This window comes from Eucyclogobius newberryi, unplaced genomic scaffold (assembly GCF_026437365.1).
Source record: "Eucyclogobius newberryi isolate DKJ021-1_F unplaced genomic scaffold, fEucNew1.0.hap1 SCAF_5, whole genome shotgun sequence".
Taxonomy (NCBI): Eukaryota; Metazoa; Chordata; class Actinopteri; order Gobiiformes; family Gobiidae; genus Eucyclogobius; species Eucyclogobius newberryi.
This window is the reverse complement of record NW_027316167.1, coordinates 17,434,031-17,458,653: the sequence shown is the minus strand read 5'-3', so window position 1 is coordinate 17,458,653 and position 24,623 is coordinate 17,434,031. Positions and strand designations below refer to the sequence as shown.

Below are 24,623 nucleotides of genomic sequence, written 5' to 3'. Positions count from 1 at the left end.
TATTGTTGTCACAATGACGTCATATGTTAGCCAATCAGGAGCAGCTTTACTTTGACGTCAGTTGAGTGTAGCCAATGATGTCCACGGAGGAAGTGTGTTGATTTTTAAAATATTGGCGCTTGCCTTTTCAGTGATAATCGCCGATTTTTATTCTTCCGGCGTAAATAATCGTCAACGTAATGCCGTAATGACACGCTGCTGGATTTGAATAAAACCAAACACTCTTTAGTACGAAGTAAGTTAATCGTGAAGTGAAAGCAACCAGTGGTAAGTCACCGTTAACTGTTGTATCCTTGGATGCTATCAGGACTTAGCTTATCATGCTAATGGAGGGAGGAGGCAATGCTGTTAAACCCACTCGAGCTTTCATTGTTGTTAAAAAAAACATTAATACATTCATAGCTTGCGGGTCAATCACAAAAAAGGAAGGTACAATATAATTACGAGTGATTGTTTATGCATGACTCATTGTTACACTGTAATAACAAGTTTTATTTGGCTATGCTTATAAAATAACTCTTGCGTTATTACCGATGTTATTGGTCACTGTACATGTTATAATGAATACAAATCTAACATTTCCACTATGACCCAAGCAGATCTATAAATTAACTGTTTAAATCTACATTGACAGGTTTGGAAATGGGATCTATTGTTTGTTACTGTTTTTATGGAATACATTGTTTGTGATTGTCTATAATGTGTTGATAATATGTATGATCTGTGCTGCTGTCTTGGCCAGGACTCCCTTGACAAAAAGATTAGTAATATTTCCTGGTTAAATAAAAGCGAAAAAAGGTTTGCAAAAGGCTAATTTGTCTCCTGACCTGTGTAGTCTATTTTTGCCAGTTAGTTCACCGTGTTTATCTTCTATTTTGTTTTATTTTATTTAACATTTGTACATTACATTATATACCTACATTTTCAATATGTATGTACAAAGGATGTCAAAATGTATTTATAAAGCACACTTACAACTTTAAAAGTGCTTTACAGCAATTCAAATACACATAAAGTTAATACACAATGACTCCACTCAGTTCATGTTAAATAATGGATGAAATACTTGCTGTAACTCATTTACTTTTTTCCAGATTGCTCCTCAACCGTTCACAATGGCCAGTGATGTCTGCAGCCATGTGAAGGTGGTCGTGCGTGTCAGGCCAGAAAATGAAAATGAGAAACGTGAAAACTTCCGCAACGTTGTCCAAGTTGTGGACAACCACATGCTTATATTTGATCCCAAGCAACAGGATTTATCTTGTTTTGGGTCTCAAAGAGTGCGAAGCCGAGACATTAACAAGAAGGCCAACAAAGACCTCAAGTTTGTTTTTGACCATGTCTTTGGAGAAAACTCTACTCAAGTGGACATTTTTGATAACACAACAAAAGCAATTATTGATGGAGTAATGAATGGATTTAACTGCTCAGGTATCATTTTCTAACCTTAAATTTGTATATTTTATTTAGATTCATAGACTCGGACTTGTTTTCGTTTAGGTTTTTACAGACATCTCACTCACACACTGCCACAGTACCTGCTCTGTTGGTGGTCATTTACTTTGTGTGCAACATTGGTGCACATGTTTGTCATTATATGTCAACACTCCTGGACAACAATCGAACATGACTTCCCAGAGTTTAAATAAACTACTGACTGGCTATACTGTAGTTAAACCAATTCATTGATTAATTGTGATTAATAAATCCAACAATTACAAAAAATACATAATGAAGGCAAAACTGTTATTTACCTTAGATTTGATGTGTGTTCTATGCACACAAAGGTACGCCCCCATACTTACAACAACAACAACTCTTCTCTTAATTTGTGTGTGTGTATATATATATATATATACACATATATATAAAGTGCATATGACACATTTCACTAAAATACAGTGATGAAAATGAATGCATAAATGATTATATTTCAAATTTTACTAAACTTCCTGTCTAGTTGTCTCCAGTTTGTCAGCTTTTGTAAAGTTTATACTTCTTGGTTGGACATGGGCAAAAAATATGACAGAGGTAGGGGGAAATCCACAACCTTGCAATCATGTTATAAACAATTATTTGACAATAAATATTACCTGATAACACCTTTGTTTTGTTGAAGGAAGTTTTAAACTGTCAGGAAAGTGTAACTTGTCTATTTTAGAACCCTACTTTGTGTAATTTTCAAGTTTTATTTTTCAAAATGTCTACACAGACTGCATTTTCACAGATCTAAAACTAATATTCCACTATCCCACCAAACTAAATCCTAATTAGACAAAGGGGAGAACCTATGCTGCTGTGTGAATAATCGTAATTTCATTTTCAAAATATTTTTCCCATGATCAAACGGCCACTACTGATTTGCGTTTTGTGCATTTTTATGGTACTTTTCCTCCACCTGTGTTTTATTCCACAGTGTTTGCCTATGGGGCCACTGGGGCTGGGAAGACACATACAATGTTAGGATCACAGAATAACCCTGGAGTTATGTATCACACAATGAAAGAGTTGTTCAAACGGATGGATGAGGCCAAGGAGGAGAAAGAGTTTGCTGTTGCTTTCTCATATCTTGAGGTTGTCAATTTAGTTTGTATGTCTATAAGATTTACTTAATGTAATTATATTAATTATGTCAAATTTTCTGATATTTTACAGGTTTACAATGAGCAGATCAGAGATTTGCTAACAAAAGCAGGTCCTCTTGCAGTGCGAGATGATGGACAAAAAGGTGTGGTAGTACAAAACCTCACTTTGCATCAGGTTGGTAACAATTTCCACTATATTTGTGTTCTTTGTTAGATACATTGAACACTTGTTAATGGTTAACATTAACCCGGAAAGGAAGTTAAATTGTAAATATTAACTTAAAATCTCACTGTTATTATGCTGTAATAACACAATGAGCATTACATATTCTCCAGTCTAATTCTGTATCACAAATCAAGTTTTTTATGTTTGAATTTATTCATTTGTTACTGCAGCTGTGGCAGAGATTCACTTTATGTGAGAGGTGTGAGTGTCTGTATAAACTACTGATGTTTACCTGCTGCGCTTCCCACATACTCCTGGATCACACTCGTAGTCATTGAGCTCCTGTTTTCTGTTATAGCCCAAATCTGCAGAGCACATTCTTGAGGCACTGGATTCTGGCAACCGAAACAGGACACAGCACCCCACAGACATGAATGCCACCTCCTCCCGTTCACACGCTGTCTTCCAGGTACCTCATTTCATATAAACAAAGCAAAAACAATATGCATTATTTCAGTATTTCAGAGTGGAGGTCATAAACTAACAACAATGATTAATGTGCCAGGGGGAAAATGTACATCAAAACAATAGTGCAACCGACACACAAAATGTTCTAGAAGGATTAGTCGTAAAGTATGTTCCCAGCTTGGTTCGTACACAAACATGTTTCTCAATCTGTTAATACTTTGTTTTTCAGATATATTTGAGACAGCAGGACAAAACTGCCAGTCTCAATCCAAATGCATGCGTCGCCAAATTGAGCCTAATTGATTTGGCCGGGTCAGAGAGAGCCAGCCACACAAATGCCAAAGGGGCACGTTTACGGGAAGGTGCAAACATAAATCGCTCACTCCTCGCTCTAGGAAATGTTATCAATGCCCTCGCTGACCCCAAGGTGAGTTCTGCTCCACACATGAAAAATATTTAGCATTTCAAATTATAGCCTTGTAAGCATCACTTTAGTTGTAAAAATAATGTCAGTGTTAAGTATATTATGACATTTGCCACTTTACCAAATTTAGACAGTTACAGTGGTGTTGATGCAGGGTTCGCTTGAGTCACTTGAGACGGGTCTGACTAAAATCATTAACTTGACTTCAAAGTCAAAAGAAAATAGACCTTATTTAAGTTGGAATCTGTTGAAAATGATGTTTTGATGGAAACAAATAGTTTGTGTTTTAACACGGATCTAAAAAGCATTTTTGTTAATCAAACACTGATTGGGTTAAGAGTTTAAAATGCCCACGTGAACAAGTGAGACAAAACCCAGGGACTGAACAGTATTTGGGTATTATTTCATTCTTGTTGCATACATTAACCTGTCAAGCAGTCCTCTCGTTTTACACTGTCTCAGGAGACAGAGCTGAGGTAGGCCGTATCCATATAGGAAGTGCTGTGTAAACGTCTCACTGCCATGATGAAAGGCTATCCTCCTTCAACAGGTCGCTCCATTCTTAGGTTTAAACAACACTCTTTCATGGACAGTGATCACTTAGTCCTAGACACTTGCACTACATACTTGTGTGTTGAACTTTGTGGACTACTTTAACGGCCATGACTTGGGTCTGATCCCTCCACACCCTGCGGTTATTGGCAGTGTACTGTTTAATGTCTGCAGACAGGGAAATCTATGTTATGGCCATTGTTTAAAGGAAAGAATGTCCCCACTTGTGTCCTGGGATGACATACCATTCATTTGAGTGAGAAGAATGCAGACTACTTCTGTTTAGCCAGTTCACTATGTCATCTTCGTGCTATGCCGTACAGAAGTTTTATTAGAAGTCGCCTTTGGCGATGTACAAAATTATTTTATGACTAGTTGTTTCTCATAATTACAGACATCCATTTCAATCAGCCAATGTACGTATCTCACCAAAAAAGGATTCCTTAAAAAATAAAAAATAAAAGTTTGTTTTATAAAGCGAGAGAAGGATTGGATTCGTAATGGATGGATTTTTCCCACAAAGCTGTAATTGTAAAAATGCCATTGTTTTTGTGACAGTAAGGCACATTTTCAGGGTGAGAGATTGTATATCCTAAATATGTTTTTAACTTGACAAAAGTAAAGTGAATGAAAACCAAACCTTAATACATTGAATATTTTACCTCTACTAAAACGGGATCCTGCTCTTATTAAATGTGCTAAAGGAGTGGTCATAGTTCTCAGGGCCCAACACGACCTGTAACTGAAACCACTGGATCCAGATGTGCTCTGAAATACTTGAGCAGCTGTAAAGCCCCAACAGATAATTTTACTTTACCTTTGACTTTGTGCTGTCCCAACACCCCAGAGAGTGTGACTCAAGTGTCTGCAGTTTATCTAATGCCATTTTACAGACACCGCTTTGAGCAGAGACCAGCTGCAGGCAGACTTCAGACTGGTGCCGTCCTGTTTGTGGCGCTATGTTCCAATTTTACAACTATTATTTTAGAGTTTAGATGGCTTTTAGAGTTTTGGACTGAAACCTTAGTGTAAAGTGGATTTTATCATCATTCTCGGATTCCAACCATCTCTAGCCTACATTACTTGCATGCGATATAAATGGAGAAGACAAACATCCATCTACAAAAAGGGTTTCATTCTGTCTCTTGACTGACCTGGAAATGCCTTGGAGTTGAAGGAAGTGTCTAGGCATCTTTGTCATTTGTTGTTATACTCTAAAACGTAGTATTCGTATTCAAATGCATGGAAGTGGTGTAAAATTGAAGAATCACTTTTACAGGCAGAATTCATTCCATTTTGAATGTTTTTTCAAACACTGGTCTTAAAGACACAAAGTAATAAGACCATAAGAAAAGCACAATTGTACATAATTGTATCACAGTCTAGTTGCAACAAAAGTGAATCAATGATTCAAGTTTGATTTAGTGAATTAAGTGATTTATGTTTTTATGGAATGGAATGTAAATCAACAGGCTTATTGTTTGTTTCAGAGCAAGAAGGCTCACATCCCATACAGAGATAGTAAACTGACAAGAATCCTCAAAGACTCTTTGGGTGGTAACTGTCGAACTGTTATGATCGCTAATATCAGTCCTTCTTCGAAATCCTATGACGACACCCACAATACGCTGAAGTATGCCAACAGAGCCAAGGAGATCAAGTCTACGGTTAGTGGACAAAGCTTTGTGTTTTTCTTTGTTGATGAACCAAATATCCACTGTGTTTCTGTGTCATAATTATTGCTATATTTCTTTTTTTACCAGCTCAAAAGTAATGTTGTGAGTCTGGACAGTCACATTGGCCAATATGCAGTGATCTGTGAGAAGCAACGGGTAGAGGTAAATCAAGTAATTCCTTGTTATTAAAAAGTAACTAACGCAAGTCTTTTTTTACAAAAAAGATTCAACAATTGAAGCTTAAACTTAAAGAGTGTGAGGAAAGAAATGTGTCTTCTGGAGTATTTGGAATGAACGCTTTACTGAAGCAAGCCGAGTTTAAAAGGTAAGCCTATACCTGTCTTCAGTAATTAACTCAGTAATGTATTGTAACAAGCACTGACTTCCGTCGGTTACCTACACTACCACCTCTCACCAGAAGTGATAAATACCCTTTAGACACCTTTTAAACATGCTAGATCCCTATTAAGATAATTTGGTGCTGAATTGCGAAGTAGAGTATCTAACTAAGGTGAATTCACACGATTTCTGTGTGTTTGATAAGGATATATGAAAGTGGATTACTCCCCCTGTGTCATTAGACTGTTGCTCATCCCCATTTGGGTTCTCAGGTGAACACATCAGCCTAATTAAAGAATTCCTCTTTTGAACAAACCTGTTTGTGCCGCTGCCATGTTTAAGCTGGAACTAAGATTTCCTGGAAGCACTACTTCCAGGAAAACTCATGCATCTGTGACATAACATGGCTCTCGTTGGTGTTACAAGTCAATAACAATCAATCAAGTGCTATTAAAGAAGACATAGGCTTTAGTCTGTTATATAGTGCTAATCTCTGACACCTGTAGATCATTAATTTATATTTTGATCATTTTAAATCACAATATTGATCTAAAACCTCTCAATAAAAGAAACAACTACCCGTAGACTGGCTTCTGTTTGAAAACCCCAGAGCCCAGAGAGGCATATTGCGATAGCAAGAAGTGTTTTATTCATACATTTGACTTGATTTTTTTTCTAAATTTTTTGACAAACTGGCTACACAATGCTGCTGAATATTGGGTGAATCATGAAGTGGGTGTGTCTGGGGGGCGGGGGAAACTGACAATTTCAGAGCTATGGCAAGCAGAAGATGATTGATGATTACTCAAACGTGCATGAATAACTCTAAATACAACTTTCAGTGGGTAAATGAGAAGGGGAAATGATTATAACATGGTTTAAAGCGCTTGAAAGTAAATTACGCATAATATGTCTATAACTAACCTGGCTCACATCAGATTGATCTGTGTCTCACTCTGAATCGAGTTCTTCACATCAATCAATCTGAGAAGGCGCTTGCCAAAAGCTCTCGTGATGTTAAAAAATACAGGTTTTCACTCTGATTGTTTGAACCTTCACGACCGCGGAAGAAGCCGAAAAATCTGAACAGTGTTAAATCCAGTGTTTAGAAAAGCACAGTCATCTTTCTCCTCCACAAATGTACAAAGCACCATAGTGTGCACGTTTTTGAAAAACAAAATAGTTCGTATTTCTACAAATATAGGCAGAAGTACGGCCGTCAGCGCCACCATGTTTGTTCTGGCCCGCCCAAACCTCAATTCTGCTCTGATTGGTTCCGATAACGAGATGGAGTCTCAAGAGTTTGTGAACTCACAAGAATTTCAAGAATTCATCTTGTTGGCAAGGTTATACTGTAACTATTATTGTGTCAATTCATCATTTCCAATAACAGTATTTTTTTATAAACATTTGTCTTGAGGTTTTAGTTATATGGTAATTGATTTTATTTATTATTAATTTATGTATGAACAAATTAAATGCAGTAATCTAGTCATGCCCAGTTGAAAATTGTTTTGCCACAGATTCCTGTTCTGCTGCAAAGGATAGAGAAACATGCTATAGTTGTACAGTACAGTCATTTTCATTTGGAAGAGAAAAGTTATGTGCAAACACAGAGGACTCTGGCGGAGCAGAGCGTAAAACGTAAAGCTGTAGACTGCAGACAGTGGCTGCGCTCACAGGGCCACACAGGCGGAGCTGCTCCATTCACCTCCAAATGCAGGACGCATGTGTGACTTCCGAAAAGGCCACAATAGCATGCCTCTGCGATTACATAAATGTGTTTTAATATTGCGATCCTACCGCAAATGCAATTGATCATTCAGGCCTAGCACAGTGCAGTGGTGAACCCAGCCAGGATGACACAATGAGTGTTGCAGAGTCTGGCCACAGGCTCCAGCACATCATTGAGGGTCTGTGACTTTTTTTTTGAGCCAGATTTTGAGTGTGTTCTCAGTAGCTTGGATGTGAGGACAAATTAAGTTTGGGCTAATTTGTGTGGGAATGTTACGGTTCATAAAGTACATTGAGGTGTTGTTGATTATTAGAAGGAAGACCGCTATAATTGGCCAAAGCTTGATGAGTGCAGAATGGAATGATGAATAAGAATGGACTATACTAGTACTGTGTGATTTTCAAATTCTTCTCATAGCAAAGTCTTAACTCTATTTACCCTTTTAATTTAGTGTTCATGTTTGTCTAGTCTTCTAATATGGTCAATAGATCGATGTTGTTGGATGTGAGAGGTTTGTGTACAAGGCCACGGTCTGTCAGTGCAGAATCCGTGTGTCTTCTTCCCCTCTGTGTGTCACAAATATGTATTCAGTGCACATAGATATTTGGGGCGGGGGATACAGAAAAGCTGAATGAGTCTCTCTCCCACTTATTTCATTCAGTGGCACCAGAATTCGCAACTCACACAGAGGCTCTGAATAGAGGCAGCACGCTTCTCACGCTATTAAAAATTCAGCAGTCTAGCAAGGCCACGACGGCTCCTACGTCACTGGAGTTGCATTGAAGAGTGCAGTCACATTTCAGAGATGCTCTCAGCTCTTATTTACCTGCTGCCTCTCCTCCCACTTTAGCCTCCGCAGTCTCCAAGCATCTAATCTGGTATATCTTCTTTTCCCTGGGATTATATTCAGAACATACGTCAGAAATGTATTTCTGGTGCTGTTATAACAAACTTGTATTGTGACCTTGTATAGATGTGCAGCTGATGCTTGTGCTTGTGTTTTATTTATCTCTTTATTTTTTAGTTTGTTTTTCACAGAATTCTGCAGATATTTAGTCTGCAAAATATTTATAGCTAAAAAGTTGTTGTTGTTTTCGAAATATTTTTTTCAACACGTTGGATAGAGCAATGAACATTTTACGCACAAATATTCAACTGGACTGTTATTACAATAATAATCACCTTTTTTGGGGAACAAATTGCAATTGTTTTGGCAATTATTATGTCTTTAAGCTTAACAAACTTACATTTTCTTGTTGCAAAAAGTTGCTTCTTATAATGTATTTCAAGACTCCTTTTGCCCTTTACTTGCAATGAAATTAAGTGGCTGAAATTAGACTGTTATGAGCTTCTTTATTCTGCACCTGGGATCAATAATATAGTTGATCAAATTGATCTACATTAAAATAAGTAAACACTGAGATTATTTGAAGTTTGAGTCTCACAGGAGTTGTTTGTGTGCAGAGTGTCCGAGGCTCTGCAGAGGATCTTCTCGAGTCGTGCTCAGATCAGGCAGGAGCAGCTGGAGCTTGAGAGGCAGCTGAAGGAGAATGAGCTCCGGCAGCGCTACTGTGAGGAAGACCAACTGCAGGTCCAGTACTTCTGTGCCAAAGAGAAGACGGAAAAGGTACATGCTGCTTACTCTGCGTTCCACTGGGTCCAGCATCCCTGCAGAACACCACTGCTGACGCGTCATTTCACTTCCCCAAAGTTCATTATAACTCTCTCACTCATGGCCCTTGTGCACAAGGTCTTTGATACTTTAGTTGGAATATGCTCTGCCGTTTAAGCGTCCACCTTTAAGGCTACAAAATATGTAGTTGATTTTTGAGTTAAAGAAAAACAAACCATTTGATGGATGACTCATATTATTCAGAAAAACATAGGCCTCTGCTAGCTCTTAGTTTCTTGCAAACTATGCCTTCAACAGACTGAGATCAGTACATTCACCAGAGTGTTATGTTTTTACACCCAGGACTTTTGAGTGTTGCTCTAATACTCCTTCATTTCTCCCTAACAGGCCACTTGTAAGTTTGAGCGCAAGATTGCCAGCTTACGCACCCAGCAGCAGCACATCTGCAAACGATTGAAAGAGACAAAAACGCGCTTCTTGGACAATGACGGTTGCCTGCACCGTGTCGAAAATGAAATGAAGTTGTTAAAGACAAATAATGATATCTCTGAGGTGAGTGCAACCTGGAGCCTGATGCAATCCTCTGTAAAAAACCTGTTCAAGGGTTTGTTTTGAATACTTAAACGACTAGCTGTGGGTATGTAACTCTTGACACTTTATAACTTATTTGTCAACAATATCCTTGTCCTGCTCACGACGCTTGATGGCAGTGTGCTTAATTACACAAGCTGAGAGCAATCTAACCTGTTGACTCACTCTAACAAGCCCGGGCTGCTTAATTAGATAAAAACTAAAACTTTACAATGTGCGTTAGAGCCTTCAAAACCCATCACTTGTTGTTTTTTGTTTGTTTATTTTGGAAGGTAGGCTGTGTCTCTCTGGTGTCGTGACTGTCTTTGTTTTCTTCCCATCTGTTCCCCCAGTAATTAGAGCCGTGCTCATTTTATTTCTCCGGCTCACTCGTAGATCACTGAAGAGAATAAATCAATAGCCTTTGCTCATCCTTCACACAGGAGCCAGTTACCTAAAACCTCGTCCATGTTATTTTTTTCGTCTTTACTCTTTTTCCAGGAACCAGCCCAGAACTATGACGCACCTCTGGTCAAATGTTCTCAACACTGTTGTTTCGTAGTTTTCCTGCGTCAGAGTGCCTTTCCCCCCTTTTTCTGACATTCATTCAGCTACAAACCTACATGAAAAGTGCATATTCACCCTTGCCGTACTCCTGACTCCCTACTGGGGCCCGGTCAGGGCTCACTGCTGATTTGACGTGTGCACTTATGACTTTGCTGCCTCGACCTTGTGCAGGTGTTGGGGAAGGATCTACACTGCCACAGACTGGAGTTGCAGGTGAACGATCTGAAACAACACATCAAGCAGATGGTTCAGCTCACAGCACTGCAGGACCAGGAGAACAAGCGGATGCAAAAGTAGGTTGCACCTAGCACCACAAAAAAACTTTTCCCTTCTTCCCTAGTTGCCTGTTTTACCAATTTACAATATTTTCTGTTCCATATAAGGATGTTTGTATTTTATCTGTATTTTCAAGTAGGGCTGGGTATTGCCAAGACCCTCGCGATATGATACGTATCCCGATACAGGGGTTGTGATACGATACGTATCCCGATACTTGTATATTCCGATACAATTCCCTCATTACCATGTATACAGATACATTTTTGAAAAAAGGGTCTTAAAAATGTACCAAATGGGTAATGTTTTTACTCTGTCGATAAACATGAAATTTCATACATTTTCTTATCCAGAGCACTTATTTAGAAATTCATTATGCTCTAATAACTTCATACATCCAACCAACTGATCCAAATAGAAATATAAGACATTCTAGTATTGCATGTTTCTTGCCAAACAATTGTCATGGTCTGAACAGGCTGCACACACAGCTCCTTCTCACCTCGACCGAGGCACAAACAGCATATCAAAAGTACTATTCCACCTCGTTTAAAGCCTACAAGCTACAAAAATCTTTAAAAAAAATAAAATAATAATAATAATCATTATTCTGCATTTGATTTTTTTCAATAAAAAAGATATCGATGCTGTGACTCAATACGGAGTCCGTGACGATATATCGCCGTATCAATATTTTGAACACAATCTTATTTCCAAGGTCTGTTTACAAAAGGCAGAAATAACTATTTAGGTTATAAATATATCAGAAACATCAATACATGCATAAAATACACATTGCATTTGGAGTGATATGCCAACAACATTTTTATTTTATTTTACTATGAATCATGCCGTTGGTATCTTTTTCCTACCTTCAAGGTCTAACAAAGGCCATCTGCTGCTTCTGAGAATTCAGATTTTGCTGTGATTGGTTAAATGCAACTGTCCCTAACTTAGAATGTGACTAAAGTTGACCAATAGGTGAAATGGGTTGGGAAAAGCTGCAATAAATAGAAAAGGTCTGAATCACTATCTGGCAATATCAAAAACATTTCAAGATCAGATTTTCTTTCCCCACCATATCGCCCAGCCCATTATGTCTCATATTTAAAATATACTAATAAATGGCAATTCACTTCAGAGAATTGCCATTTTTTAGTATGAGTGGATGAACAGACACTTTTTGAACAATTGTTAATTTAGACAATTGTCAAATTGACAAATGTTAATTGAAAAGGATTTCTTTTGCTCCTAGAATGGTGAACATTCTGCTGCCCGCTTACAGCCGCCATCACTCGTCTTTATGGGAGGCTGGGCTAAGCACAAAAACAGACCGAGAGGAGACGGCGGAGTTGGAGCACCTGGTTCTCAGAGAGAGGGGCGTGGTGTGGGCGGATCAGGAGGGGGCAGAGCTAACGCTGAAGCTTGAAGGAAGAAGTCCAGAATCAAAAGAGATCAATAAAACTGAAGCTGTGGGTCTTCGCAGTGAACTGGCACCTTTCCTTTCGTTCTCACACCTGCAGTACCACCAGAGCAGCCCCTGCAGTAAGTTTGCCACTGTAAACAGTCATGTCTATTTTCAACTATGCTGTTTTCATTTTAAAATGTCTTGATTGTATTGATTTATAGTTATATAGTCTAGTTATAACACATTTAATTAAGGGAGTGTCTGCAGTGCCGCGGCGCGCGGCCGAAACTGCCATGTTATTTTTGTGCCGGCCGCGCGCCGCGACTCCTGAAACTGCGCCGCTATTTGACCACGGTTTAGCGCCGTTTTAGACCGCGCCGGGTTAAGGTTAGGGTTAAGGTTAAGGTTAGGGTTAGCCATGAGGCTATAACGGGCTATAAGGGAAAGGCCGCGGTCCCTGAAACTGGGCGGCAATTTGACCGCGCCGCGGCTCTCCAGCCACTGCCTTTAATTAAATACATTTCACAACTGAAATTGAAACTGCTTTATTTAATCATGCAGTTATTTACAGAAACGCTCAATCTTCTCTGTGCTAAATACAAAATGACGGCAATATATTGCAAAGCAATTTAACCAATAATAACGTATAGATCACCCGTCCCTTTAATTAAGTCCATGAAGAGCCTGTTACAGGGCTGATCTCCCAGAGAGAGGCTTCACAGTGAATGAATTAAAGTTGAACCAATGGGAAGGAATGTAAACAGTCAACAGCTCCAAGAGTTATGTTATAGGAGTGATTCAGTTACTTGGCAATGGTTGTCTACAAGCTTGTTTGCACACCCAACGGGCATTTGTACACCATTAAGTGACTGGCAATTACAGAGAGAAATGGTCACGTACTTGTTACCTATTTCAGTTTAATGTCTCTTTTTCTTTCTCATTTTTCTATTAAAACACTTTGGTCATGTGACCATCGGAAATTAATAAATGATGAGTACAGTGAAGCATGACCCCAAAGCACTGAACTTTAGTAGCTACAGTTCTTTATTGGTCCTCCAAATTTGTACTAATATTTATTATACTTTTTTTTTTTTTAGCTAGGGTATAAAATGTTCCCATAAAACTCTTTATGTATGTCCACATATTACTGTGCAAACTAATCAAGTTTTAAATATATACAAATGTATAGTATAAAGACTTAATAGATACTGCTTAAATCTCACTTACAAAATGACAGATGATAATTATATTTGAACTGTAGTTTTATTCCAGCACTAAATGCCCCTGTGTGAATGCATGAGCATATTTCGCCCCGTTGTATACACATGTCAGGCCTGTGTCAGGTGTCCCGCATGGACCAGTGCGTCTGGCTCTGGTCCAAGTCTAGTGTTGTGGGACCGTGCGGAGCTCTGATCATTCTTAACTGTCATCCCCACATGACCCAGCAGCAGCCGCGGCCGCGTGACACACGCACATGACAGACAGCAGAGCAGCACCCAAACACGGCAACATCACTCCATTACTCGCAGCATGTCGATCATTTATCAGCCCAAAGTGCACCTGCCTCTGGGCTCCCACCAGAACACACTGGTCTTCAGCTTTGCACAGGCTTCAATCAACGTCTGGTGCAGTGCTTAAATCACGGTGTTTAAACTGGTCACATTTTTATCCCCAATTATACAAATGTAATTTACCATTTTACAACTACCATTATTACTACCGTATTCAGTTTTATGTCATTAAAACCATACTAGGATTGAACAACTCTACAAACTAACATCAACCCACTTTTGGTCCTGATAAACCATTTCACTGTAATAATAAATAATACACTTATTTCCTATTAATAAAAGATTATTGGCATCACAAAAATAGTTTCTGATTGTATTTGCAAGATGTTTTAACTGTGCAAAAGGGGCTTCCAAAAGATGAAATTAGGGCAATAAGCAACATTAAATTATGCAAATTAAAATTATTTGTACCAAACAGACTCTTCAGAATCTATGGCAAACACTGAATTTAGTTCTTAAATGTTAGTTTTTTTCTTTATTTCATGGAGACCGCACACATTAATGAACATCTGTATTAAACAAATGTAAAAATGCTGGATTATAGTCACAATAATGCTGCCTGGGATCCAGAATAAACACTTTTACAAATCTGTGTACAAAATAGAGTGATGTCGTTCTGGACCAGGCAAACAATCAAATACTAAATGAGCAAGATTATTATTATTATTATTATGAGCTGTGCAAAACTTCTGCTCTATCCAAATAATGTAAATGTAACGCGCCTAGTAAACATTTATAATCAAAAGTGTTTTCATTGTTTTAATCTTGTTTGCACAGGTTCACATACTCGTTCAAAGGGACCCGCACTGTGTCACGGCGCTTTCTCACCAAAAGGTAAACCTCTTTCTGTCCTAACATGCCTTGCCCATTCACCTAAAGCCCTTACACTCCTCTTAAATCCCCTTCGGCTCCAGTCACCCGATCATTTACACGTCACCCTGCGCCCAATGATTACGGTGAAATTCACAAACAGATTGCTTTGATTTGGCTGGTTTTCTTGTTTTGGGAGTAGTAAAATCAAATTGAGCGTTTGTGAACGTTTTATTGTTTTTTGTTGTATTGTGTCTGTGCAGCACTTTGGAAACTGTTTGTGTTTATGAAATGATGAATAAATAAAGTGAGTCTGGATTTGAACAAAACAGACATTTCACAAGACTCTGCTAAACTCGTTATAAGCACACAACTATAATTTTCCATTGTATGTAAAAGTAAAGATCACTTGTGTACTCTTTATTGCGAGCGCTTTTTTTTTTTTTTTTTTTTTTTTTTTTACTTGAGTGAGGCAAAGACCGTAAAATGCACCATAAAAATGACACATGTAATCTACTGTGATTTATTGCTGTGTTGCAGACGTTTGTCCTGGCCAAAGCCGAATAATGAAAAGATGTAAATGTTCACAGCCAGTTTTATAGAGGAGAAAGTAGAGAGGGGCCTTCAGGGAGGTGAACTCAAAAAAGCCCCGTGAAATATTGCGCTTCAAATTGTGTGTAATGACATTTACTGCAGGTGGTCTACTTTTATTGAAACATATTGTGGGAAAATTGTGTGAGGAAAAACAGCTGTGGCAAGTGATCAGTGAATAAGTAAATAAAGTATGAAAAGGTGTCGCTAATGTCAAAATGGATTAAAAAGTACATATTGAGAAGAATTTTTCCCACTTTCAGTTTTTTGGTTCACTCACAACAGCAGAGGCGATGCCAGGCCTCTCTTCAAGTGTTTATTTGCTTGAAATTGACTAAATTAGTCGCAAATGGGGAGTATATTTTCATGGCCTTTTAAACTGGATTTTTTTGTAAACCATTTGGCCTGAAATGTGTTGACGTTCTGGGAAAAATTGCTGTTTATAAATTTTCCAACTCTCACTAATGTCTCAGAGAGTAGGACAAATAATACCCTGGAAATGTACTGAATTACAGAAAACAAAAACATTTTAGTACACATAGTATTTGTAAATATTACAGAATGAGTAATTGCTGCTTTATTTGAAGCCTTGTCTCTATTAATCGTGCCATGTTTACTCACAAAAATGTTCGTTATTAATTATGGAGCATAATGACACTGTAATTAAATAGTAATCGGCCATCTTGAATAATCTGCACATGCAAAGAGTAGGCGTTTCTTTAGCGATATCAGTCACCATCAGTCAATATGTAACGCCGTGGCAGAAATCATCATCCTTTCAGCATCTCATAAGACAAGTACATACAATATAATCACAACATGATCTCTATTAGGATATTACTTCATTTTATTGAGCTCACAGTGGAAAATTAACTGGTCATGATAGCTCTTATAATGTGAATGCAATTAGGCCTATCACAATGCCACGTTTTGAAGTGTATTGTTACAGAAAATATCCTGATAAATAATAATAATGACACTACTTTATGCAACTGACACATTAACCCAACAGCAGAAGAATCCCAATAAAATATAAAATAATCTAGCTGTAAATGGGTGTAGGCAATATTGACAAAAAATAATATCTCAATAACAAAATTCATGTGGTATTATTATGTCAGTCCAGCAGAAATATATTCAAATGTATCAGCTGAGCTTATTACTATAAACTATGTACTCAATATAAAAATGTAGCATATCTTTAAAACATCATTCACAATATTATCTAAATGTCCATATATGGCCCACCTCATCGTAAATGTGAATTATTTGATCCTCCTCAGCCCATTGATTTACAAAAATGAAGCAAACGTTTATTATTGAGTTGCAACATTTTCTGGATACAGACTAAAAGGATGAGCTGAGCATCTCAACAGCTGTTGGGATGAAGGACCTAATAATAAACATGAACTTGTCTCGCCCCGCCTCGCCCTCTGAATCTGCCCCGTCTGCACACATCCGGGTGAACACTGGTGCAGAGCAAAAATGACAAATGTTTTTACAGACGACGGCGCTGTTATTTAGGCGACCGCTCTAATCTGATCCGCTGCTGTTTGTCACTCCCTTACTGCCTCCTGGGCTCTTAATGCTCGTCACTGCAGCATGTTATCAGAAAAAGCTCCACCCTGCAGCTCGCTAAACCAATCAAATCTGATCAGTTTTAGAGCGAGCTGGGGATTTGAAAGTGTATTAACTCTTCCACTACTGGTTTCCACAGCCCATAGCTAAACAATACACACTTTAACGTCATCGTAAACATGATATTTAGCATTTAGTACCCGAGTGACCATATTTTTCCGACTCATTTATAATAGGTGTACTTTTATATCTCCTCATTAGGTGTCATTAGCACCTTTTCCGTTTGACATCTTGTCGGTTCATCTCTATAATTACATTTCCTTAATGCCTCAGATGTCTGCTCGTCTCCTCTCTCCTTCGTCCTATACCTTTTTTACCCTCCTGCTTGTCACTGTCTTTTCTCTGTCTCGCCGCCTAACCCTCCCAATCCCTCTTGAGCTTCATTCATGAAAATCCACAGCAGGGCAGGGGAAAAACGTCAACACACGTAAACTCCCCTGCTCCACCAACCAGAAAAGGCGCACTATAAAAAACAGACAGCGGCAACCAGGCGACCCTGATTCAGTGCAGCCTACACCAGAAATAGCAACTCATGCATATATTAATCCCCTACAAGCCAAAAATATGTGATTGAAAGAACTCTGCTGCCATTTATTGCTAAGGACAACTCCACGGCGCTAGAGAAAGGGACGATTCATCTTTGTCTCCTCACCTCCCCATCTCGAGTCTGACTCACTTTTGGCTAAAAATTGCATTCTGATATTTATGGAAAGTATGGGCTTGGTTTTTTCATTTGCATTTACTGTTCTGGCATTTGTCCGGCGTCTCCTCTCTCCATCACACACACACGGAGCAGCTCTGCAGGAAATGCCATGACTATAATGGCTTTCATAATGTGATGCAGACATAGACCAAACACATTGACCCCATTATGCACCGCAACCTGTGCACAGATGCGTTGTGGGGGGGCGGTGTTTAGTGAATGGGCCACTGTGAAAGAACTGCAGAAGATATAAAAAAAATAAAAATAGTTAGCATTTAAAGGCACAGTACCCACAAAAATGCTCTCACTGCCCCAATACCAAAACAACACGATGAGCTGTTTTTTAGTAGCTTTAATTCTGCATGAAAAAGAAAAGAAAAATGGTTCTAATAGCAATTTATTGTTCATAAACCTCATTCTCATATTTTCCTAAACTTCTAAATAAATTATCAACTTCAATAACCCCGGGAAGACTAGCGACCTTTTAGGAAGCTAATCGGGCTCTGAAAAAATGAATACATAAAAATAAGAAGTTCATTCCAGTTCAAGTTGTCTTTTTAAAATTATTGTATTGAAGGTGGTTTGTTCAGCAACACAATCAGATTTTGCGAGCATAACTTTTGGAAATTATCATTTTTCAGGCCCTTCTTTCTCCAAATTGCATTGAAATGTAGATTGCTATAAGACGCATTGATTCAAACAAAAAAAAGATTATTTATTGATTTATTTTGCTGTAAAATCCAACAATGTGTATGAGAAGTCAGTTCAACATAGTTTTGTCATGATATAAAATAATTAAACCTAATTTTGATTTTGATTTTTTTCCTGCCTCCAAAAGTGCTTTCCAAAGGTATCCATTAATTGTGTCCATGGCAGGGTTTTTTAGGCCCAAGAACATAGTTCTAAATTGAGAGGGACGTCAAACACTGTCTCCAGTGCAATATTAATTCCTGTCCAATATCTTTGTGTCTCAAAACACCTCATGACTTTCTCCAACAGTTAGCATTCCCTTGTGAATAATAGACTAAATTTCAACACAAAATAACTTTATAAATGTATGTTTCCATGTGCTCTTCTACTAGTTCTGATAAAGCTCAGGTCCAGTTTTGTCCAGTTAATGTGATGTTTATTTCATTTTTTTGTATGAATACTTCATTACAAATCAATATCTCTTTTTTTTCGTTACTAGTTTTTGGTATAGATTAGTATCAAAGTTTTGATTATTTTTACAAGCCTTTGTCAACGTGAGTGACCTTCTGAGTTTTCAGCTAACCATGTGCCGTTTGCTGACGTCTTCATTGAGATAAAGACAACAGTTTTATTTTTTTATCAGCAAACTTTGGATCACAACATAATTCTGATGCACTTCACTACATTTTTCACATTTTCAACAACAATTTTGCAGAAAGGATACACACGAGTTTCAAAAATGATATTGCATGTATAATTATTTTTTTTCGGTCAGATTTCTAACCCTTTGTTTATGTGTTTTAGGACATGCACATCAGACAGACGCCTGTCCCAAAGCGCCCACCAGACGTAACCTGTCTGCTTCTATGGCGGCCCCCCAGAGTCCCAGAGCCTCTGCACTGCTTCCTGTGTCTGAGGACGGCGTGGTTCCCCTGCAGCGCACTCCCGAGCACATCCAGAAAGCGGTCCAGGCCGCCGGCGCAGACCCCAACGCCACTTTTGAGGTCGTAGAACCAGAAGATCAAACCAACACGACCATCATCTTGGGCCTGAGCAGCAGTCCAGCTCAGGAGTCAAAATCTGCACTCATCACGGGTCAAGGCCAAACTCTGCAACCTCCCAAGGCCAGCACGAACAAAAGGTCAGTCATGTGCTCAAATCCACGCTTACTCGACTTCAGGTATTATTATAAAAATACCATTTAAAAACGTAAGCGAGGCCTGCATTTTATCTATTAAGATCTATGTGTAGATTTTGTGTGCTTCTAAAGTAAGGGTTTTGTAAGAAACGCAGTCGACCTAAACCATTCGAAGAGGCTTAATCCCTAAAACCTTATTCGATCCAGACAAAAGGGAAAATAACTAGAACATTAGACCAAGAGGCTTACGAGAGCTGAGCCGCATCCCGGTGCTGTTCCCTGCAGCAGACGACACAACAAACCCCAACCGTATCCGTGTTTGTGATGCAACAATGTATTTTTCATATCAAATCATCCTAGGGGAGGTGCCGGCCCATTGAAACGCAGTCACTGGATTTGTAGGATTACAGCCTGCTGCACGGCTCCAGAGCACAGGCCCGAGCACAAATCACGGAACGCTACATCCTCCTTCAAGTCATAGATTAATGATTTATGATGGGCAGGACAGACGGGCCTACTGTATGTCCATGATCTCTGTTTTACTTGCACAATTAAGGTTGACACATTAGTACAAAACTAATGCACTTATTATCTCGGTAATGATATCCGGGCAATATTTTCACATTGAATCAGGAATGAACAAAACGAGAATGGACCATCAAATTAACGCACTTTATACTTTTGTTTGTCGGTCAAACTGTGCAATCGGCTCTTTTCGCTTTTTTTTTAACAGTATAATATATATTAACAGTACAATATACTCAATATTCATACACAACATATCTCCAAAACAACAATTTTTATATCATTTCTTTTCCAACATATCTGCCACCTCTTCTATTATTGTATAGCAAAGGTTTAAGACACTCGTCCATCCTCCCGGTTAAACAAAGCAACCGCTCTACCGCCTGAGCCACCGTCGCCTTTTATTTGACTTTGAACAAAAGTTGATTTGAGGAATCTGTCAATATACTCTAGCTCAAGTCTCTCTTTGTCATTTTATTTTATTTAATTTTTTTTACCTTTTAGACCGCCAGTCCTATCGTTACAAGAAATCCGACGAGTCAAGCCAAAGTACATGGAGATGACGTCGTCTTCACAAGGAAAACGCAAATTTAACCAGTAATGCCTCTTTCTAATTTTCTTTTAACTTCATTTGTGTTTGTTTTGTTTAAAGTATATATTTGTGTTTTTTATTCTTTAGTGTGATCAAAGAAGACGGCTCGCAGGGGATTTCTGTAGCAAAACGCATCAAGAAAGACACTTCTGTGACACGCAAACCACTCCGGGTGCATCGGACAGGTGGTGAGTGACACTTTTAGTCCTGTTTAAACTTTAGGAGGCATTCTATGGAGGAAGTTTTTATTTCAGAGTCTCAGAAGCATTAACATTTGCTAAACAAATGCAACGATACAGTGCATTTCAGAACATGTTTGAAGAGGTCTATTTTGATGTTTGTTTCTGGATTCTTGTACTTTTCTGAGTTAAAGTGCCACTTCACTTTTATTCAGTTTCAGAACGAGAAGATGTTACTTATTTAGCTTTGAATGGTCAAGGATTTTAAACTTGCAGTAAACATTTAATCGAAAATGTTTCTTAGGACAATGTGGGCAATTCATCTGAAATGAAACAAATAAATGTTCTGAGGGCTACATATGACATCTTTCCCCTTTTTCTAATGTTAGGTTAGGGTTAATACCGTACTTAAGTCGTTTTTGAGGGTCTGTTCTTTACTTGAGTACTTTCCACTTTGACTCCACTGCATTTGAAAGACAAATACAATACTTTCTAACTCATTACATTTCAACATATTTTGGCGGTTGTTTTTTTCCTGTCTTTTGTGCAATTGAAGCCGTATATTAGTCCAGAGAGCTCACTGTTACAGACTCTGTGCAGGTGGTGGCTGCATTGTCACTTATCAGTTTATTTGAGTTGAATCAGTCATTCTTGAAATGGTAGAAATACTAAAAATAGGTTCATTGAATTCCTCTTTCTATTCTAATTGTCAGTTGTACTAATTTTACACGACAAGACTGAAATACAATTTCTGTCTTGTCTTTAGAAGGTGCTGAGTAATAATAATATGAAGTACTTTGACCACCTCTGTGTATTTGTAAACCATCAACAAAGGGCTTTTTATGGTTCAGGTTAAAGCATTAAAAAAATAAACCCACGAGTACAAAAATTTCACTTGATGCCTGATTATTATGATTATTCTTAATTCACCCTGGAGAGACGCAGAGACGACCAGAAAGGACTGTTTAGCAAGCTTTATTACGTGGGTTATTTGGCGCTCAGACCGGAAGACGTTGCAATCATGGGCACTCCATGATCTATTTGTATTAGATGTCTCCCCCCGGAGCCTGGAGACTGGTGGTGGTAGATGTGAAGAGAAGGTAGAGGATGAGGGGAATGTAGAGGAGGAGCTGGGGAGGTGGTGGGTCGCAGTACGGTTTGAAACGGTCGAGCCATCTGCCTGAGGGCTTAAATGCGACCGCCTGGGCGCTGATTGGGAGCGGGGAGGAGTAACTTGAGAGCGTTGATTGGTGATGAGGAGCAGGGGCCATTATGCAGACGCCCCCTGTCCTTCCACCCTCCTTCTTGGCCGGGAAAAACTGCATAACCTCTTTGGGATAAGCACAGAAACCTGGAAGAGTCCATGGTGAAGTGAGGGATCTGACTCTCACAGACGGACAGGCAGACGCCGCTTGAGTGCGATGATGGCGCTGGGGAGAGGGGTCCTTCCATGGAGGCCGACGCCCGGGCTGGGTGCGTTGGTTGAGCTGGGGAGCAGGTTGCCTTGACGTAAGTGGGTGGAGTTAGGTCTTCCAGACTGAATTTACGCAGGCTTCATTTGTCTCATGAAGGTATATTTAGATTGATATTCGCAATATTCTTATTGTTGATATCTCCACAACTTAAAGTCACTTAAAGTAGTACTGGCTTGTGCAGGAGCAGAGCCAGTCTTAAGTTGAAGTGTAAACCAGCACTTGACGTCAGTGCCTGAATGATGTGTCGAGCTATTTTCTCTCCTTTGTCTCATGTTTATTCTTGACACTGTGTTTGCTGTTTGCCCCCAGGTTCAGAGGAGAACAAGCCTCAGAGAGTCGTCAGGAGCACATCTGAAGGAAACCTCAACCTCCTGGAGCCTCACAAACCCAAATCCATTTTCTACAAAACCACACAAACATTCAAGCGAGTGGCCAAACGAATGTGAGGCCACAGCGTACATCGCCGTCCTCTGAAACATCTTTTAAATTAGGTTTTAACTTGATTTGAATGTACTCTATTTCAAGTGAAAAGGTCCTGTGGAGGCTTTTCCATAGGAACATTTCTGGTTTCTCTCTGGGCAGCTAATGACATTGATGGACTGAATAAAACATTACAATGTCGAAGGAAAAACTGCTCTGTTTTAAGTTTGTTGTAAATAGGTATTATGTTTCTGTACAGTCAAACATGGGACTGCAATAAATGCTGCTTTTATGACCCTTAATCTTTTCTACTAAATAACTTTATTTTCTCTTGAATTGAGTGTGCTTTCTGTGCGTGAATGAGCCTTAAATGACGTTTGAGTTACAGGCTGTTCCCACAGTACGTGACACAACTCTGACTCAGGAAAGGTGAAAATACAATGGCTCAAAAAAACTGAAGTGACCCAAGAGTGACTCGCTGCAAACTCACAAAAATAACTTTGTCAGTCCACATCAGACGACACACTGTGGCTTTGAGAGAGCAGGTGAAGTTACTGATGCTCTGCCCACACAGTTTACCTGGTGAGTGCTTTTTACTACAATAAACATACCCTGAATGAGACGATCTCCCACCAGCTCCAAACTTTATACTTCTTTATACTTGATACTTTTCCACTTTTGAGTTGTGTTTTCAAAATATTTTAGGCTCGTCTGTTGTGTTTTTAGCTGGCTCAGATGTAAAGAGTCACAGCTTTCATTAGGCCCCCCGCTGTGCAGAGGATGGGACCTCATTGCCATGTCTGAGAGGACTAGACCTGTCACTTTGAATTTAGTCCTGCAGTTTTCAATGCCACCGCGTTCAGTGTGATCTTTATTTTTAGCTCAGGGCTCAATGCACATATCAACACTGTACTGCACAGGCACAACACCTCTGCTCTCATTCACAAGAAGCTCCTCATTGTGTGAGCGCTGCACACAGGCAGGCCGTGGCTAAACTTTATTAACTTTCTACCAGCCAATAGGGCGGTCTGTGCGTTTTTCCCACTGACCAATGGGGCAGGCCGAGAGGTTGGAGGTGGGTGTTGCTTAGCAACTGCAGGTAGAATCTCGGATCATTCCGGACCCATTGTTTTTATGAGGGAGACTACGAGCTTGTGTTGTGATTGTTTGTAAAGAAATAAATATATATTTTTGCAAATGCGTCACGAAGTTGACAACTCTATTTTTGTGTTGTATGACTGAGATCACAGAAACTTCAATGGCATTTCAGTCACAACACTTAATGGAGCACAGTATCCATCTGCAGCTTCATCACTCTGCTGCTTACATTGTTGGTTGGAGGCACTGGACAAGAGATTAAAAAAATTAAGTTTATTGGTTATGTTACTTATCCAGGTATCAACAAACGGTAGAAAACTCAAGTGTCAAGATTGTAACTGCTAAATTAAAAGAGTTCTTCGTTTTTAGTTCAAAGGAGACGGTCTTAAATAAGCATGTGAACCTCCTACAATGTTCTTGACTCCCACGAGGCGGCACGTCACAGCTGTGAACTTTTTGTCCCTCGTCTAATGAGATGACCTGATATCTCAGACCAATATGTCAGAGAGGAATAACTCGAAGCCCTGTCCTTTCACCACTAATCATGCCTTGTTTTACCCCTTTTCTGTAGTGTACGTGCTGCTATGTCTCCGGCGTGAACCTCTGTTTATTAAAAGCAGCACAGCTACTCTTCCAATATCGTTACCTGTGACCTGCATTTGCCTATTTAAATGTTTGTTGTTTAACTCTGGTATGGGATGATACCCATAACTGCAAATTCATCTCGAAAATGTAAAGGGACAAAGTTCCATTTGGAGGGGCTCAGTGGTAGAGTGTGGTTCAAATCCCGCTCT

At 39.1% G+C, this 24,623-nt stretch overlaps 1 protein-coding gene across 1 annotated transcript; it reads left to right on the top strand.

The window, feature by feature from the left end:
- The first annotated feature begins 107 nt into the window (after positions 1–107).
- Positions 108–22,795, top strand: kif18a (kinesin family member 18A). Its single transcript, XM_072465399.1, has 18 exons — positions 108–235; positions 1,095–1,431; positions 2,417–2,574; positions 2,656–2,760; positions 3,110–3,220; positions 3,449–3,646; positions 5,686–5,862; positions 5,959–6,033; positions 6,096–6,196; positions 9,410–9,572; positions 9,966–10,130; positions 10,887–11,008; positions 12,247–12,536; positions 14,748–14,804; positions 19,207–19,543; positions 20,570–20,662; positions 20,745–20,845; positions 22,621–22,795. Exons 2-18 carry the CDS (start codon positions 1,116–1,118, stop codon positions 22,755–22,757), a joined length of 2,706 nt encoding a protein of 901 aa, XP_072321500.1. The 5' UTR covers positions 108–235; positions 1,095–1,115; the 3' UTR covers positions 22,758–22,795.
- The last annotated feature ends 1,828 nt before the right edge of the window (positions 22,796–24,623 follow it).

Coding starts and splice junctions, on each gene's coding strand:
- kif18a (XM_072465399.1), top strand. CDS start 1,116: ATGGCCAGTGATGTCTGCAGCCATGTGAAGGTGGTCGTGCGTGTCAGG. Junction 9,573..9,965: donor CCAAAGAGAAGACGGAAAAG/GTACATGCTGCT, acceptor TCTCCCTAACAG/GCCACTTGTAAGTTTGAGCG. Junction 10,131..10,886: donor CAAATAATGATATCTCTGAG/GTGAGTGCAACC, acceptor GACCTTGTGCAG/GTGTTGGGGAAGGATCTACA.